At 46.3% G+C, this 18506-nt stretch overlaps 1 protein-coding gene across 2 annotated transcripts in view; it reads right to left on the bottom strand.

Moving 5' to 3' along the window:
- The window catches only part of PAK1 (p21 (RAC1) activated kinase 1), a 107926-nt gene that overhangs the window by 22867 nt on the left and 66553 nt on the right, over positions 1 to 18506 (bottom strand). For both annotated transcript variants that reach the window (XM_081909896.1, XM_081909895.1), the window contains 4 exons: positions 16562 to 16772; positions 9322 to 9422; positions 6177 to 6324; positions 4418 to 4455 (listed from right to left, as the gene is read on the bottom strand). In XM_081909896.1, coding sequence (XP_081766022.1) covers positions 4418 to 4455; positions 6177 to 6324; positions 9322 to 9422; positions 16562 to 16751 — 477 coding nt within the window. In that variant the 5' untranslated portion in view covers positions 16752 to 16772. The remainder of the gene's footprint in view (positions 1 to 4417; positions 4456 to 6176; positions 6325 to 9321; positions 9423 to 16561; positions 16773 to 18506) is intronic.

Below are 18506 nucleotides of genomic sequence, written 5' to 3'. Positions count from 1 at the left end.
GTCACGAAGAGTTAGACACGACTAAAAGACTACACAACAACAACAAAGAAAGAGACAGGTCGGCCAATTAAATTATTCAAAGAAAAGGCAACCATTTGTGATGTTTTGTAATCAGACCCATGCTTCCAAAAGGCTGAACCTTTCCCTAACTTCAGGTGGTTATTATAATTTATAAACAGCCATTTATTTTTAAAACGGAAGCGCCGGGGGCGAGGCGAGGGAAGAGACCGTTTGCCACCGCCGCGCTTGAGAGCGAAGCCATTTCCCGCAGACTCGCTCTTTAGAAAAACCACCAGACAACATCAAAGGCAGTTCGTTGGCACAGCAACATGCTCTTGCCATGCTAACAAAGGACAGTTTGGCCGACGGCCCACGCCAACTGCTTTGATTGTTCCGGTTATCAAAACTCTCGCTGGGCACTTTCTCGCTCGCTCTCCCTGGACTTCTTTTGTTCGGGAAGCGCTGCTGTCTCACCTGCTGGGTAATAAGAATGCCACATGCCTTTTCTACCTGACAAATAAAACGCATCCCAGTAGTGATGTATAGAAGTGAGAGCTGGACCACTTCCATTGCCAAAGAATTGATGCCTTTGAATTCTGGTGTTGGAGGAGACTCTGGAGAGTCCCATGGATGGCAAGAAGATCAAACCGATCCATTCTGAAGGAAATCAGCCCTGAGTGCTCACTGGAAGGACAGATCCTGAAGCTGAGGCTCCAATACTTTGGCCACCTCAGGAGAAGAGAAGACTCCTTGGAAAAGACACTGATGTTGGGAAAGATGGAGGGCACAAGGAGAAGGGGACAACAGAGGATGAGATGGTTGGACAGTGTTCTTGAAGCTACCAGCATGAGTTTGACAAAACTGCGGGAGGCAGTGGAAGACAGGAGTGCCTGGCGTGCTCAGGTCCATGGGGTCACGAAGAGTCAGGCACAACTAAACGACTAAAAGACAATAAAACGCTTATTCTTTTAGATGGGCCAGGTGGAAAGAGGGCACCTCCACTGAAGTCTTGAAAAGAGTTTGGAAGGTGGCACAAAGTGTCTGGGCAAATTCTTGCTCCTCCCTGCTTCTGGAGAAAACTGGTGGGCAATCACTCATTTCTGGAACACTTGGAGAAGACAGGGAGAAGTTAAAACTTCCCTCAGTCCCTGATAAATCCACATTTTTAAGGAGGGCTTTTGATCCTATATCTCTGCTGCCTTGCAGGATATCCTAGAATCATGGAATTGTAGCGTCGGAAGGGACCCTGAGGTTCATCTAGTCCAGGGGTCAGCCAACTTTTTCAGCAGGGGGCCAGTCCACCGTCCCTCAGACCTTCTGGGGGGCCGGACTATATTTTTTTGGGGGGGATGAAAGAATTCCTATGCCGCACAAATAACCCAGAGATGCGTTTTAAATAAAAGGACACATTCTACTCATGTAAAAACACGCTGATTCCCGGACCATCCGCAGGCCGGATTTAGAAGGCGATTGGGCCAGATTGGGCCAGATCTGGCCCCCGGGGCCTTAGTTTGTCTACCCATGATCTATTCCAACCTCCTGCAGTGTGGGAATCGCAACTAAATCACTCGTGACAGATGGCCATCCAACCTCTGCTTAAAAATCTCTGAGGAAGGAGAGTCCACAACAATATCTTCAGCAGAAGAAAGATGAGCACGATCTCTCCAAAGTGAGAAAGCCAGATGAATGTGTAGGTGTTAAATACAGATGTCTAATTTTATTCGTTCTTTGGAAAAGATGGTTTTAATGCAATTACATCATGCCTACTATTTTTCCTGCGCTTGTTTTCGATTTCAACTCGAGAAAGAAGTGTGTGTGTGTTTTTTTCCTTTATTCCAGTAAGAACAGAACAACAACCACAGTAGCAAAACTAGATCAACTTCCCAATTTGCAAAACAGTTTTTACCGGCCCTGCCGGTTCTCCCTGACTTCAGATTCATTTCACGTCCCCTCTGCCCTTAGACCTCACCTGAACTTTTTAAAAGGGGAAGCAAACTTCTTGAGCTGCTGTCCAACACTTTGAATTGTGCTCGGAAACGTACTGGGAGCCAGTGTAGGTCTTTCAAGACCGGTGTTATATGGTCTCGGTGGCCGCCCCCAGTCCCCAGTCTAGCTACCGCATTCTGGACTAATTGCAGTTTCCGGGTCAGCTTCAAAGGTAGCCCCACGTAGAGCGCATTGCAGTAGTCCAAGCAGGAGATAACTAGAGCATGCACCACTCTGGCGAGACAGTCTACGGGCAGGTGGGGTCTCATCCTGCGTACCAGATGGAGCTGGTAGACAGCTGCCCTGGACACAGAACTGACCGCCTTCATGGACAGCTGTGAGTCCAAAATGACTCCCAGGCTGCGCACCTGGTCCTTCAGGCACACAGTTACCCCATTCAGGACCAAGGAGTCCTCCACACCTGCCCACCCCCTGTGCCCCAAAAACAGTACTTCTGTCTTGTCAGGATTCAACCTCAATCTGTTAGCCGTCATCCATCCTCCAACTGCCTCCAGTGAGTGTAAGTGAGCAAACTGGCCGAAATCGAAGGTGGGTATACTATGGCCACCACTGGGGTAGCACAGAAAAGGTATCTGAAAGGAGATTACCCATTTACTTGCACATCTGCCATGGTAGGATGGAAGAGGTGGAGGCTGGAAAACGAAGATGTGATGCAGGGATGGGGAGCCTAATTCTCTCCAGCTGTTCTCAGGCCCCAAAGGCCACCAGCCCCAGAGATGATGGGAGCCACAACTCGAGTGCCACAGGCCCCCATCCCTGATGCAACACCACCTATCACAATGCTCTCTTTATGCCAGTGACATCGGAGGGGCCTAATCACACACAAACTGGGAAGCAGGGCAACAGATAATCCAAAACGCCACATGCCTATCACCCCCTTCCCTTCAGAACAGGACATAAAGTCTTCTCACACATTCCGCTGACAGCCATCAAGTATTTGGAGATGGTGTTTATAAGTGGTCCATGTTTCACAAGCATACAGGGAGGTTGGTAGCACAATAGCTTTGGAAACAAGCATTTTGGTTTCCCTGCAAATGTCCCGGTCCTCAAACACTCCTCACTTCAACCGGGAGAAAATTGAAAGATTCCATCAACGGCGTCTCCCAAAAATTCTATATATCACTTGGGAAGACAGGCGAACTAATGCCAGTGTACTAGAAGAAGCAAAGATCACCCATGTTGAAGCAATGATTCTTCAACATCAACTTCGTTGAACTGGTCATGTTGTTCAGATGCCTGATTTTCATCTTCCTAAGCAACTGCTCTATTCCGAACTTAAAAATGGAAAGCGTAATGCTGAATATTAATGGCCCAAAAATGGAAACAAGAGGAACTACCGACTCTGGATGAGTGGAGAATGAAACTTATGGATTATGCAGAATTGGATAAAATGACAGGGAAAATTAGATATCAAAAGGATCACAAGTTCATCGAGGACTGGGGAAAGTTTACGAATTATCTGGAAAACATATGTGATGAACAGACAACGCTAGTCGGTTTTAAAGAGGCTTTGTGACGTTAAAGGTGTATTGTAAAGAGAAAGAGAGACGAAAGGATATTATTAACTGGCAATATAATATATTGAAATTGCGTAATAACTAGAAAATATGGATGATTGATGGAGGAGCTGGTGGAAGTTCAAAAATTGGAAATTTGTGAATATGGTTATGTTGACTAATTTGTAAAAGAAAATTTAATAAAAAAAAATATTTTTTAAAAAAGGAAAGTGTGATGCTGGTGGTCAACAAAAGAGGTTTAAAGGCAAATCTATAAAAAAATGAAGTATAAACACCGATAACTGGGAAACACTGACTTGCAAATGTTCCAATTGGAGAGCAGCCTTTACCAAAGGTGTCGTGGACTTTGAAGGCATTCAAACTCAGGATGAAAGGGAGAAACAAGCTAAGAGGAAGGCATGCTTGGCAAACCCTCACCATGATCAACTCCTGCCCGGAAACCTATGTCCCCACTGTGGAAGGGCGTGTGGATCCAGAATTGGCCTCCACAGTCACTTATGGACCCACTGTTAAGACCGTGTTCATGGAAGACAATCTTACTCGGCTACGAGAAATCGCCAAAGGAGAAGAAGAAAATTTGGTGTAGTGATGGGGGTAATGGGTAACCTGTGACTCCCCAGATGTTGCCATGCTACCTGGGGCACATGCAAACTGGAGTCCCTCAATATTGAATGCGTCACACAGGTTCTGCATTCCAAGTGATGAAGATAGGGCTTGGCAGCGCCCAATAACCAGCGGATTGTCAGGTGCTTAGGAACTGCTGAGCAAGGTGGTTTTGCAGACCCCTGATTCCCCACCCCTGAGTTAGGGACATATCAGCCTCCTGGTTTTAGCGCTGACTCCGCCTGCAACTGAAGCCTTCGATATAGCTACGAGACTGAACTTAGACTTACCAGTGTGTTGGAGGAGTTATAGTCTTCTACAGATTTATCTGGAAGGGGAAAGAAAAACAGAACACCTTTCAGATCCCCTACACGTGAAATCAGATCAAACCACTGAAGACCAATTCTCTAAAATCACCAACAGAAAAGGCAAAGAGACTAAATCTGCAGAGCCATTCGTTTCAGAACAACCTTTCCTCCATAAGAACTTTGTAACCAAGAACTAGTGCTGGAGTTTGCTTTCTTCCTCCTCCCTCCCAATCCCTTTTCCTTTTGTGCTGTTTCTTTTCCAATTTTAGGCCGAAGGCAGAGAGCATCTTAGAACTGACCACTGCAAACTGCTCTGGCTGCAGAGTGGGGTAAAATTCCTTTAAATTAATAAGGGTTACACACTTTTAGTCCCCCGTCAAAGACTTCTCAGTATGAGAGGCTTAAACATCACATTAAAGTAAAAGGTAAAGGGACCCCTGACCATTAGGTTCAGTCGTGGCTGACTCTGGGGTTGCGGTGCTCATCTCGCTTTACTGGCCGAGGGAGCCGGCATACAGCTTCCGGGTCATGTGGCCAGCATGACTAAGCCGCTTCTGGTGAACCAGAATAGTGCCTGGAAATGCCGTTTACCTTCCTGCCACAGTGGTAACTATTTATCTACTTGTACTTGGACATGCTTTTGAACTGCTAGGTGGGCAGGAGCTGGGACTGAACAACGGGAGCTCACTCCATCATGGGGATTCGAACCGCCAACCTTCTGATCGGCAAGTCCTAGGCTCTGTGGTTTAACCCACAGTGCCACCAGTGTCCCTAAACGTCACACTGAGGAAGGGCAAAAACAGACCTGCTTCAACCACCAAGAAGAGAGCACCTACCATCTCATTTTTAATCACTTAAAACGTTCAAAAACCAAAGCATGGCTTCTGATTGGCTGCAGGAACCACCAGAACATCCAGCCGGTCGGTTTGTAGCCAGGATATGTGCAAATTCTCTTGGCGTCTCACAAAAACAACAAATACCCCACAGGCAAGCCAAGTAAAAGCTGACTAAGCGCACCCAACTACCTGTGCAAGGAAGGTGAAATATACTCGGAGTTGAGAGTGGATTTCATGCTCTTTATTCAGCTCATATTGCTGAGGAGGAATGGAAGTTCCCCCACAATATCTGCTTTATATACACTATTTACACAATGGGCTGCACGTGATTGGTTAATTCCGGGATTCTCCTGTAGGCCAATCAGGTTGTGGATTCACTTCCACCTGGAGCTGGATTGGGTGGCTCCTGCGGACCAATCATACTACTGCATTGTTCTTGGACCAATCAGACTGCTGCATTCTGAATCCTATTGTTCTAGGACCAATCATACAACTGCATTGTTCTAGGACCAATCAGACTGCTGCATTCTGAATCCTATTGTTCTAGGACCAATCATACTACTGCATTGTTCTAGGACCAATCAGACTGCTGCATTCTGGACCCTATTGTTCTAGGACCAATCAGACTGCTGCATTCTGAATCCTATTGTTCTAGGACCAATCAGACTACTGCATTGTTCTAGGACCAATCATACTACTGCATTGTTCTAGGACCAATCAGACTGCTGCATTCTGGACCCTATTGTTCTAGGACCAATCAGACTGCTGCATTCTGAATCCTATTGTTTTAGGACCAATCAGACTACTGCATTGTTCTAGGACCAATCAGACTGCTGCATTCTGGATCCTATTCAACTCAGTACATAACAGAAGGGTTTGTCATCCATCCATTCATCATGACCTACCTGTGAAGCTCATATACTTCTGGCTATTGGAGGTCTTTTTGGAATTGTAGAACTCTAGGACGTCGAGCACGGCCTGAGGGTTCTTCTTCTGCTCCGATTTGGTGATGTTGGAGGTTTGCAGCAAGCGGGCCCATTGCTCAGGCATCCCCTGGGAAGACGGCAAGCAGCGCAGCCATGAGGACAGTTTTGTAGCAACACGGAAAGATGCCTTGCACAGAGTCAGACCATCTAGCCCAGTACTGTCTGCACTGAATGGCAGCAGCTCTCCAGGATTTCCAACGGGGAGAAATCCCGGCCCTGGCTGGGAATGCCAGGAATTTAGCCTTAGACCTTCTGCACGCAAAGCAGAATGTAAATAATAATAATAATAATAATAATAATAATAATAATAATAATAATAATTTATTTATACCCCGCCCACCTGGCTGAGTTTCCCCAGCCACTCTGGGCGGCTCCCAATCAAGTGTTAAAAACAATACAGCGTTAAATATTAAAAACTTCCCTGAACAGGGCTGCCTTCAGATGTCTTTTAAAGATAGGATAGCTGCTTATTTCCTTCACATCTGAAGGGAGGGTGCTCCACAGGGCGGGCGCCACTACTGAGAAGGCCCTCTGCCTGGTTCCCTGTAACTTGGCTTCTCGCAGCGAGGTAACCGCCAGAAGGCCCTCAGACCTTCACCTCAGTGTCCGGGCTGAACGATGGGGGAGGAGACGCTCCTCCAGGTATACAGGACCGAGGCCGTTTAGGGCTTTAAAGGTCAACATCAACACTTTGAATTGTGCTCGGAAACGTACTGGGAGCTAATGCAGATCTCTCAGAACCGGTGTTATGTGGTCCCGGCGGCCACTCCCAGTCACCAGTCTAGCTGCCGCATTCTGGATTAATTGCAGTTTCCGGGTCACCTTCAAAGGTAGCCCCACGTAGAGCGCATTGTAGTAGTCCAAGCAAGAGATAACCAGAGCATGCACCACTGTGGCGAGACAGTCCACGGGCAGGTAGGGTCTCACCCTGTGTACCAGATGGAGCTGGTAAACAACTAGCCTGGACACAGAATTAACCAGTTCCTCCATGGACAGTTGTGAGTCCAAAATGACTCCCAGGCTGCGCACCTGGTCCTTCAAGGACACAGTTACCCCATTCAGGACTACAGCAACGGCTGCAGCATTCCCACGCGTGCAACTCACACATAAAGAGCAGCCTTTATGCTGGTGCCCTCTGGATAGGGCGCTCCCCGCTCAGCCATGGGTGAGCGTAGCTCAGGTACCTTCTCTCACAGCCCATCCTACCGCAGAGTAGGGCTGGGAGATATATCAATAGATCATCCAAAACCACTTTGGAAGTCCATATTGTGATGTCGGTTCCATAAATTGGGTCCTCCCTTAAAGAGGGCACATATTGCGGTGAGACCTGGATAACCTACACCCTGTGTTGTGGCTGGGTACGATTAGTCAGCCACAACACTCGATTGGTAGGTCCCTCGTAAAAGGGACCTCTGACCATTAGGTCCAGTCATGGCCGACTCTCGGGTTGCAGCGCTCATCTCGCTTTATTGGCCGAGCGTACAGCTTCAGGTCATGTGGCCAGCATGACTAAGCCGCTTCTGGTGAACCAGAGCAGCGCACGGAAACGCTGTTTACCTTCCCGCCGGAGTGGTACCTATTTATCTACTTGAACTTTGACATGCTTTCGAACTGCTAGGTTGGCAGGAGCAGGGACCAAGCAACGGGAGCGCACCCCGTTGCGGGGATTCGAACTGCCGACCTTCTGATCGGCAAGCCCTATGCTCTGTGGTTTAACCCACAGCGCCACCCATGTCCCAGGTCCCTCGTAGCTGGGTGCAATCTGGCCAATGGGACGCAGTCCAGACGGTTCGAGGGACCTATTTATGCCCATGCATGTGACCCAGAGCTTCCTCTTTCGGCGCATGCATTCGGAACACCCGCCCACCTCTCCCTACTTTTAGGGCTTTGCGCTTGACCTTGCTATGCTGTCGTGCGTCATCTGTCGTTGGGACAGGGGCACGGCAGGAATTTTCCCCACTTGGCTGATGGGCTGTTGCCATTTGGGTTTCGCCTGCCATGTACCAAATCGTCACAACTTGTAAGGTTGCGGATAGGCTCTGGTTCAGGTGATAGGGATGGGAGAATGCTCTCGCCATCCCTATGTGAAGGGGATTCCATTAAAGGAATCCAGGGACTCGGTGGTTTGGTCAACCCCTGAGAGGGGGTTGTGCCCGTGCCTGAGGCCAGGGGGGCATTTGGGTGGCGGAGATAGCCTGTTCCCGGCTTTCCGCTTATCCAGGTGTTCACCCTAGGCTGACCTATGCTGGAACCCTGGGTCAGCGCTACCTGCAATGATGCAGGGAGCTAGTCGAACCAGAGCCTATGCAACCAGTCACTTTCTGTAATCAATAAAGTTGTGGCCTAAATTCTGCCAAAAACCAAAACCAAAATTTGAGAGTCAAATGTGAAATTATTTAGGGGGGGGAGGTTTCTGGGTCTGAACATGCAATTTTTGACCTGGCAATATACAGTGATACCTCGGGTTACATACACTTCAGGTTACATACGCTTCAGGTTACAGACTCCGCTAACCCAGAAATAGGGCTTCAGGTGAAGAACTTTGCTTCAGGATGAGAACAGAAATCGTGCTTCGGCGGCACAGCAGGAGGCCCCATTAGCTAAAGTGGTGCTTCAGGTTAAGAACAGTTTCAGGTTAAGTACGGACCTCCGGAACGAATTAAGTACTTAACCCGAGGTACCACTGTATCGCGAATCACGCTCTGTGTGCGTGCTATGCAAAAATCAGCCAACGCCTCTACAAAGCTCCATTCTTATTTAGGACATCGTGATGTTATCAGTATATCGCTGATGATAATATTGCAGTGCTGAAAACCAGGTATCACCCAGCCCTAAAAGGCAGGGTTGTTGTGAGGATAAAAGAGCGAGGGCAAGACACCACGGTGAGACCCATGAATGAATCGCTGGGTAGAGAGAAAATAAATACCCCAACCATCAGTTACTAAATAGATCACCGATGGCCTGCAATTTATATCCACCAGCACAACAGGTAAGAACCGTCCACCATTTCCATTCATATCTCTCGCTGCCACCCCTCACCCCAACTGTCCCCCATTCTCCTTACTGTGAATTCGCCTGTGACAGCATCAAACCCAACGTGAATCGTGTGCTCAAAATCGGAAGGCAGGGAGATCTCAGGGCGCTCTTTCTCCTTCTTCTTGTTGGCTGTTTGAAGGGGAAGAAAAAAACCATCCCCAAAAGGGAAGAGACTACGTTAGCCAGCACTGTTACTGTCGATTTATATACAGTGGTGCCCCGCAAGACGAATGCCTCGCAAGACAGAAAACCCACTAGATGAAAGGGTTTTCCGTTTTGGAGGTGCTTCACAAAACGAATTTCCTATGGGCTTGCTTCGCAAGACGAAAATGTCTTGCGAGTTCCTGCGGGGTTTTTTTCCTCCCCCCCCCTTTTTCCCAAGCCGCTAAGCTGCTTAACAGCTGATCCGCTAAGCCGCTAAGCCACTTTACAGCTGATCCACTAAGCCGCTTATCAGCTGATCCGCTAAGCCCGCTAAGCCGCTAATAGCGCTAATCCGCTAAGCCGCTAATGGGCTTGCTTCGCAAGACGAAAAAACTGCAAGACGAAGAGACTCGCGGAACGGATTCTTTTCGTCCTGTGAGGCACCACTGTAGACAGACAAGACAGTTTATACTTGCTTCAAATCAAGTCTTACTGACTAGTGATTTAAATCAAATCCACCCTGGTTTGGAAAGCTCTGAGCCATGAGGAAAGAAACTGCCATATTGATAAGGGGATTGGCGCACAAGATAGAATAAGCCCCCACTCCCAGGTCTTTCTCAGCACAGACCAGAGAGCTCATGTTGACGATCACCTGCAGGCTGCTGAACTACAACTCCCATAATCCCTGGGCATTTGCCAGCCTGGCTGGAGATGATGGAAGTTGGGTCCTGCAACATCTGCAGGGCAGCAGGTTCCCTATTCCTGCCCTAAGCAGGTTGGGAGCAGGTTATTTGACTTTACCCACACAGACCTGCTAAACCTCAAGAGCACTTGCACTTAGCAAACTACAGTTCCCAGGATGCTTCGGGGAGAAACCGTGACTGTAGAAAGTGCGAATGAAGTCCTTTGAACGCATAGTGCAGATGGGGCCTTAGTGAGCTAATAGCTACTACGGCCTCCTAAACAAGAGTGTAGGGCTGTGACTGATTTTTTTTTTAATCCCCCAAGTTTTGTGGGCAGGCAGAAATTCAAGTGGTATGGCTCTTCCTCAGCTAGAAACCCAAGGAAAGGTTGCTCTTGTGGGCTGTGTCTGACATGCAGCTGTTAAGCATGGAGGCAGCTAGGGGAGAGGAAGGAAAGTCACAATAATATTTTAGAGTTATATATACTTAACAAGTTTTAGGAGGAAGTGCTGAACTGTATAACTCTGACTGTGCAGAAACAGTTAAATCTCTCAGCAGATAATATTCTTTCGAACTACATACCTGCAGTATGGAAATTTAACAACAGGACACCAAAAATTCTACGTGCCCTTTTCCTTTCTCCTTCTGTGATGTGGACTTCCCTGGTTTTTTTCTGGCCCACGTAGGACCAATCTGGATAGTTGGTCTTGGTGAAGATTTGACGTTTCCCTCCCCAAAAAGTTTTTGATTTGAGTGTCTACTAAAATGAGGCTGCATTTTAATGTTGTACTTAATCTTGATTTTAAGTTGTATTTTAATCAATTGTTTTTACCTGGTGTTAGCCGCCCTGAGCCCGGTCTTAGCTGAGGAGGGCAGGGTATAAATAAAATTTATTTTTATTTTTATTTTTATTATTTTATTATTATTAAGAGTGATATTGATGAATTGGAAGAATATGGAAGCCTTGAATCAATAATAATAATAATAATAATAATTAATAATAATAATATTTTTTTATTTATACCCCACCCATCTGGCTGGTTTTCCCCAGACAACACTTGCAACTTATGAACGTTCTGCTTACAGATATACTTTGTTTGGATAAATATGATAACATTTGGAATGTCGTAGGCTATTAATGTTTATATATGCATTAGGATAATAACACTATATCAATTTAAGTAAGAATGTATTATGGGAGTATATTTCATTGCATTTTTGAAGATTCCCACCCCCTTTCTTTTACACATCTTTGTTTTCTCTCCCCCCCCCCATTCCCCCCTTTTTTCTTCATACCACTTTATTTCTTTAAATGATAATTCCTTCAGTAAAAAAATGAATATTAGAACACAATTTTTTAAAGAACCTTTCGGAGTTAGCTCTTAATTTTCACATGGTATTTTAACGCTATCCTAAAGCCATTAAAATGCTAACTAGGGGCATTGGGCTGCCCACTTTAGAGAGCCCCCCTAAATTAGCCCAGCATGGAAGGTCCTCTGATAATGCCATTAACTCTTTCTGTGTCCTTGCATAAGCAGTTTAAAAGCAAAACACACGACTGCAGCTACGGAGAACTACATTAATTACCTTCAAACCTGGTTAAATACCACTGGCCCATACGTTGTTATGGGATGGGGGCGGATTACAAGAGTATACGAGCAACAGATGGTTTTCGCCGACCAAAATCCAAAGAGCTTTGGCGGTCTGAGTCTGAACGCATTAAAATATTAACGCTATAATCTTTTTTCCCTTTTTTTCTCTATCTCCCCCCCCCCCCCCGCAATGTTAAAACACTGTACAGAGCAGCGTGAGGCAGGAGCTTATGGGGATTAGCAATTTTAAGGCCCGCTGAACCCGGATTTGCAATCTAATCCCTTTTGATAGCGTTTGTGGGAATTTTCGACGGGGCCTTTAAAAGCAAGGCCAGAACTTTAAAACTTTTACAACCAGGATTCTTAAAAGCGGGCCTCTCCCTTCTCTAATGGGTTAATCTTTCCCCAAACTGGTAGAAGGTTAGCCAAAAACCAGTGGCTTCCTCTAGGTTGTTGTGCCGAAGATCATGGCATGCTGGGATGCCAACTATAGGGGACAGAAGGTACTTTGTCCCCTTCAATATTTGTGGGTAGGGGGCCAAGCTGGGCTAGATTACACTCCCTCTGGAGGAGGGGGTACGTAGTTTAGGGGTACTTCTGGACAATCAGTTATCGTTTGGGGCTCAGGTGGCCACAGCCGTGCCGCTATTTAGACAGGGATAGCCTGACTGTTAAGTTGTGGGTGAACATATCAGACGACACAGCGATTCTTCAAACAGCTCTTGTTTATTCACAGGCCAGAACAGAACAGAACCGAAGGGTTCAGCCAGCCTGCTTATATAGAGCTCCAGGACAACGTAACTGTAACAATTTTCTAAAACTATCCAATCACTGAACGTCACTTTCGATCCCTTATTTGCATAACTATCTACAGTATCCCCCTGCTGGCCCAGGGTGAGAACTTCAGTATATAACACTAACTACTACTGTCTATGCGCTGGCAACTTCTTGGTTAAAGTAAAGGTAAAGGGACCCCTGACCATTAGGTCCAGTTGTGGCCGACTCTGGGGTTGCGGTGCTCATCTCGCTTTACTGGCTGAGGGAGCCGGCGTACAGCTTCTGGGTCATGTGGCCAGCATGACTAAGCCGCTTCTGGTGAACTAGAGCTGTGCACGGAAACGCTGTTTACCTTCCTGTCGGAGCGGTACCTATTTATCTACTTGAACTTTAACGTGCTTTCAAACTGCTAGGTTGGCAGGAGCTGGGACCGAGCAACGGGAACTCAACCCGTCGCGGGGATTCGAACTGCTGACCTTCTGATCGGCAAGTCCTAGGCTCTGTGGTTTAACCCACAGCGCCACCCGCGTCCCTCAACCTCTTGGTTAGACTACTGCAATGCAGTATACTTGGGGCGGCCCCTGAAGACAGTCTGGTGCAGAATTCGCCGGCCAGGCCGCTCACTGGGACAAGACGGTTTGAGCACCAATCCTGGCTCGACTAAACGGGCAGCCAATTGGTTTCCGGACTCGATTCAAAGTGCTGGTTTCGACCTATAAAGCCTTAAACGGCTCAGGAGAGAGCCAGTGTGGTGTAGTGGTTAAGAGCGATGGACTCGTAATCTGGGGAACCGGGTTTGCGTCTCTGCTCCTCCACCTTCATCTGCTGGGTGACCTTGGGCCAGTCACACTTCTTTGAAGTCTCTCAGCCCCACTCACCTCACAGAGTGTTTGTTGTGGGGGAGGAAGGGAAAGGAGAATGTTAGCCGCTTTGAGACTCCTTAAAGGGAGTGAAAGGCGGGATATCAAATCCAAACTCTTCTTCTTCTTCTTCAGGACCTCAATACCTCAAGGACCGCCTCACTCCATATGAACCAACCCGGCCCCTACGACCATCATCTGTGGCCCTTCTTTGTGTGCCTCCCCCAGGAAAGGTCCGGAGGGTAGCAACACAGGCGCCATCATTATATAACTTTGGGTGCCAGGCAAAAACATTTCTCTTCTCCAAGGCTTGGGATAGTTAAATAATTGCCTTTTAAATGTGTGGGGAGGGGGGTATTATTTTGCTTTTATGTATTTCTGCATTTTTATACTGTGAACCGCACCACGATCTTCGGATAAAGGGCAGCATATTAATTTAATAAAGAAATAGTAAGGAAATACTGTACAAGGTATGGTTTCAATGTATGAAGCCCTTCATAGCTTGGGGAGGGGCAAAACATTCCCACATATCCAACCGATTGCTGTGTTTTGCAGAAGTGCACCCCACAGCTACCATTCTATCAGGAAGGTCTGATCCTCATGATGTCAGAATTGGGCCTTCTGATATGATGGCTCTTCTACCAATAGGATCTCTCTCCTATTAGTATCAGAGGGGATGCCTTCTCTATCAACTTTTCAGCCCCTGTTAAAGGCATTCCTCTTTCAACAAGCCTTCTAAAACCCTTATCCCCGTTGGCATCTAACTTGGAATTAGAGTCGCATCTTGGAAGGTGAACAGAATCCATTCCGGACGTCCGTTCGACTTCCAAAACGTTTGGAAACCAAAGCGCAGCTTCTGATTGGCTGCAGGAAGCTTCTGCAGCCAATCAGAAGCCACGGAAGCCCCGTCGAACGTTCGGCTTCCCAAAATAGTTGGCAAACCAGAATAGCCACTTCCAGGTTTGCAATGTTCGGGAGCCAAAATGTTCAGGAACTAAGCTGTTTGACTTCCAAGGTATATCTATTTTTAAAAAATTGTTTTCCAATAAGCAAGATGTTATATATTTAACTGTTTTATACATATATCAAAAATTTTGTGTCCGTGTAGTTTCTTAATATATATATATATATTTAAAAAATTGTTTTCCAATAAGCAAGGTGTTATATATTTAACTGTTTTATACATATATCAAAAATCACTTTGGGGGTGCCTCAACGGAAGCAATTCTTTCGGAAAGACTTTATTGATGTCCGGGTCTCCCTTTCTGGCCTTTCTCAAAGTCGCTGCTTACATCTGAGTAAATATGTCAGATCCAAAACATATTTACTCGAGCCACAGATTCTCTCACTTAAAAAAAAAAATTGCACCCAAGGACGTGTCTTGAGGATTCTAGCCTCAATTAGAATTCTACCTCAATATTACAACTTAAACCCAAGAGTAAACAATCTTGACTCGCTGCTAAAAATATGCAAAGGGTTTGTTTGACTTCTTCAGACTGAAGAAACAGCAATGAGATGTTTTCCTGATCTGACTCGCCAAAGCCACGTCTCCTGCCGTTAGAAGAGTTTGCTTTTTATTTTATTTAAATTTTTTAAACTTCTTTTTATTCATTTTCTATAACCAAACAACAGCAAAGAAAAAGAAAAATAGCCAACACATACCAAAAAAAGAAAAAGAAACCATCAACCAAAACAAAACAGCTAAACCAACCAAAAAACAAACATTAATTAACAATAAATAACGTTTGACTTCCCTCCATCTCGGTTTTGGGTTATGTGAATATTAAATCCGTTCTGCAGTTTTTCATTTTTTAACGTAAACACATCGCAACGGTTATATTAAACCTATTGTGATTTTTATATCTCTAGAGTTTGTTTCCATATATGTTACGAATTTAGACCAATTGTCGATAAACCTTGTACCTTTTTGCTGTCTAATGTTCTGCGTCATTTTTGCCAGATCCATATACTCAATTAATTTTATTTGCCAATCTTTAACGGTCGGGGTATTTGGGGTTTTCCAATTTTGTGCTAACAGAATCCTGGCAGCTACAGTTGCATATTGAAACATTATAAAAATGTTTCATTATAAGAGTTTGCTTTTTAAACGGCAATGTGGCTGGCAGACATTCAACAGGTTAGGCATTTCCCAGCATAGAGATGCAGCGGTGTTGGAGCTTCACCTGTTGAACTTTGGCCTGTCACAGAAAGAGCCCTGCCAGAAAAAGAAGGGTGTGAAACCAGGATGCAAAGGGGCAACAGAGGTGCCTTGAGACATGGCTCTGTCAAACGATCCGAAGGGCCCCTGTCAGTGAAACCAAGCAATTGCATTGCTTGGACTAGATCAGGGATAGCCAACTCCCAATAGACTGTGATCTATTCACAGTATAAAAAAGCTGGCATTGATCTACCCATTGTCGTTAAAAGACTGGCAGTGATGATGATGATAATAATTTATATCCCGCTCATCTGGCTGGGCTTCCCCAGCCACTCTGGGCGGCTTCCAACAAAATATTAAAATACAGTAATGCATCAAACATTAAAAGCTTCCCTAAAGAGGGCTGCCTTCAGATGTCTTCTAAAAGTCTGGTAGTTGCTCTTCTCTTTGACATCTGCTGGGAGAGCGTTCCACAGGGCGGGTGCCACCACCGAGAAGGCCCTCTGTCTGGTTCCCTGTAACTTGGCTTCTCGCAGTAAGGGAACCGCCAGAAGGCCCTCGGCGCTGGACCTCAGTCCAGGCTGAACGATGGGGGTGGAGACGCTCCTTCAGATATTTAAGTTGTGGAGCTTTTTTTAATAAGCCAAAGATGTTGAGCTTTTTTTAGTAAGCCAAAGTTGGGGGGGTTGCTTTTTTGTAAGAAGATCGCTGCGGGGCCAGAGACCAACCAGGATGTACCAGGAACACCCGGCAATCACCAGTAGATCGCTATCTACCTGTTGGACATGCCTGGACTAGATGATCCCTGGGGTCCCTTCCAATTCTGCAATTCTGCGACCCAATTCCGAGACTCTAGAAACACAGAATCCTAGAACTGTGGGGTTGGAGGGGAACCCACAGGTCTCTAGCCCAACACCCGGCAACGCAGGGAATCGCAGTCACCCAACCTCTGCTTAAAAACCTCCTCTTGGAAGAGCAGCCATTTTACGTGGAGCAAATCTCAAATGAAATTAATGAGCGAGTGAGCAAAAGGCAAAAAACGAGGCCAGCGTACTTTTGTCTCCCGGTAAGATGGAGCGGTAAAAGCGGTCCCTCTTCTTCTTCTCTTCCGGATTAGGAGGCAAAGGTTTGGAGCCGTGGTTCAAGGGTCCCGCCTCTTTGCTCCCGCTGCCTATCATCGTGCTGGTGTTCCTCATTGGAGGAGCCGGGGGCTTGTCTCCTGCTTCTAGGCCATTATTGGACATCTTCAGCGGCGACAGCTACAACTAGGATCAAAAGAAACACAGGGTTTGGACATGCACGGAAATCAGGCAGAGGAGGGTATACTGTATTTTTCCATGTACAGTCATAAAGGTAAAGGTAAAGGGACCCCTGACCATTAGGTCCAGTCGTGGCCGACTCTGGGATTGCGGCACTCATCTCGCTTTACTGGCCAAGGGAGCCGGCGTACAGCTTCTGGGTCATGTGGCCAGCATGACTAAGCCACTTCTGGCGAACCAGAGCAGCTCACGGAAACGCCGTATACCTTCCCGCTGGAGTGGTACGTATTTATCTACTTGCACTTTGACGTGCTTTCGAACTGCTAGGTTGGCAGGAGTAGGGACCAAGCAAAGGGAGCTCACCCTGTCACGGGGATTCGAACCGCTGACGTTCTGATCGGAAAGTCTTAGGCTCTGTGGTTTAACCCACAGAGCCACCCACGTCCCCTATGTACAATCATACCTCGGGTTAAATATGTACATAAGTATGTACCGTTGTACCTCGGGTTAAATATGCTTCGGGATGAATATTTTTGGGTTGCGCCACGGCGACCCGGAGGTAATGGAGTGCGTTCCTTCTGGGTTTCACCGCTCACGCATGCGCAGATGCTCAAAATGACGCCATGCACGGAAGCGGCAAATCGCGAACCGCGCACGCACGGACACGGGTTGCGTTCGCTTCAGGATGCGAACAGTGCTCCAGAACGGATCCCGTTCGCATCCATAGGTACCACTGTATAACACGCCCCCGTGTATAAGACAAATTATTTGAATTTGTATCAAGGATTTTTGTATTGTAAATGCCCAAAGTCAATAAGAAAACCGCAAAGTCAAAGGACACACTCAGGTCGGCAGAGCCAAAGCAAATATACAGGAAGTTTCAATCAAACCCTCTTTTCCACTCAGAGCTAGTTTCCATAGTGGTTTAACCATCAATTTCTCTTCTCAGGGAACTCTGGGAATTTTGACTTGTGTGGGGAATAGGGTTCTCCTCTCAGCACCAGTATTAACTAATTGCAACTCCCAGGATTCAGTGTTTTGCGATATAATTTTAAATGTATATTTCAGATGAGGCCTGCCTACCTGGAGATACCACGGATTAAATCTGGAAGCTTTTCCATGTGAAGCACTTACTCTGTCACTGAGCTACTCCAACTCAAAAGCTTGCTCAATATTTTGAGACATTTTTGTTGGTCCAAATAAATGTATTGCCTTTTGAGGACTCCAAATTAAGAAATGGGGAGAGATTGCCCAGAGTTTGCGGGAAAGATTGATTGAATGAATGAATGATTCCTTATTTGCTTCAGCCATCGGCCATAGCAATGATACAACAATACGATATACAAAGAATAGAAATAAAAAGCCAATTATATAAAATACATTTTAGGGTTTTGGATTGAGCTTTTTTAGGGGGGATTGCCAAAAATCGCTCATTCGCCTGACCCACACTGCCACTCACATGCATTGGCAGAAGCCGCCAATCGCTCACCCAATTGCTGCAGCGACCGCCAATCAACACCAGCCCTTGATGCAGCCAGCAATAACACGCCCAATAGCCGCTGACAAATCTCGCAGCAGCAACCAATCACACATCCCCTCTATGTACTATCCATGTATAAGACGACCCCCAATTTTTAACAAAAATTTTAAACAGAAGAAAACCTTGTCTTATACACAGAAAAGTACGGTATTCTGCTACAGTGGTACCTCGGTTCTCGAACGTAATCCGTTCCGGAAGAC

The sequence above is a fragment of the Podarcis melisellensis genome, assembly GCF_964234715.1.
Source record: "Podarcis melisellensis genome assembly, chromosome: 4".
NCBI lineage: Eukaryota > Metazoa > Chordata > Lepidosauria > Squamata > Lacertidae > Podarcis > Podarcis melisellensis.
The sequence above is the reverse complement of the archived record's forward strand: the minus strand, read 5'-3'. Positions and strand labels throughout refer to the sequence as shown.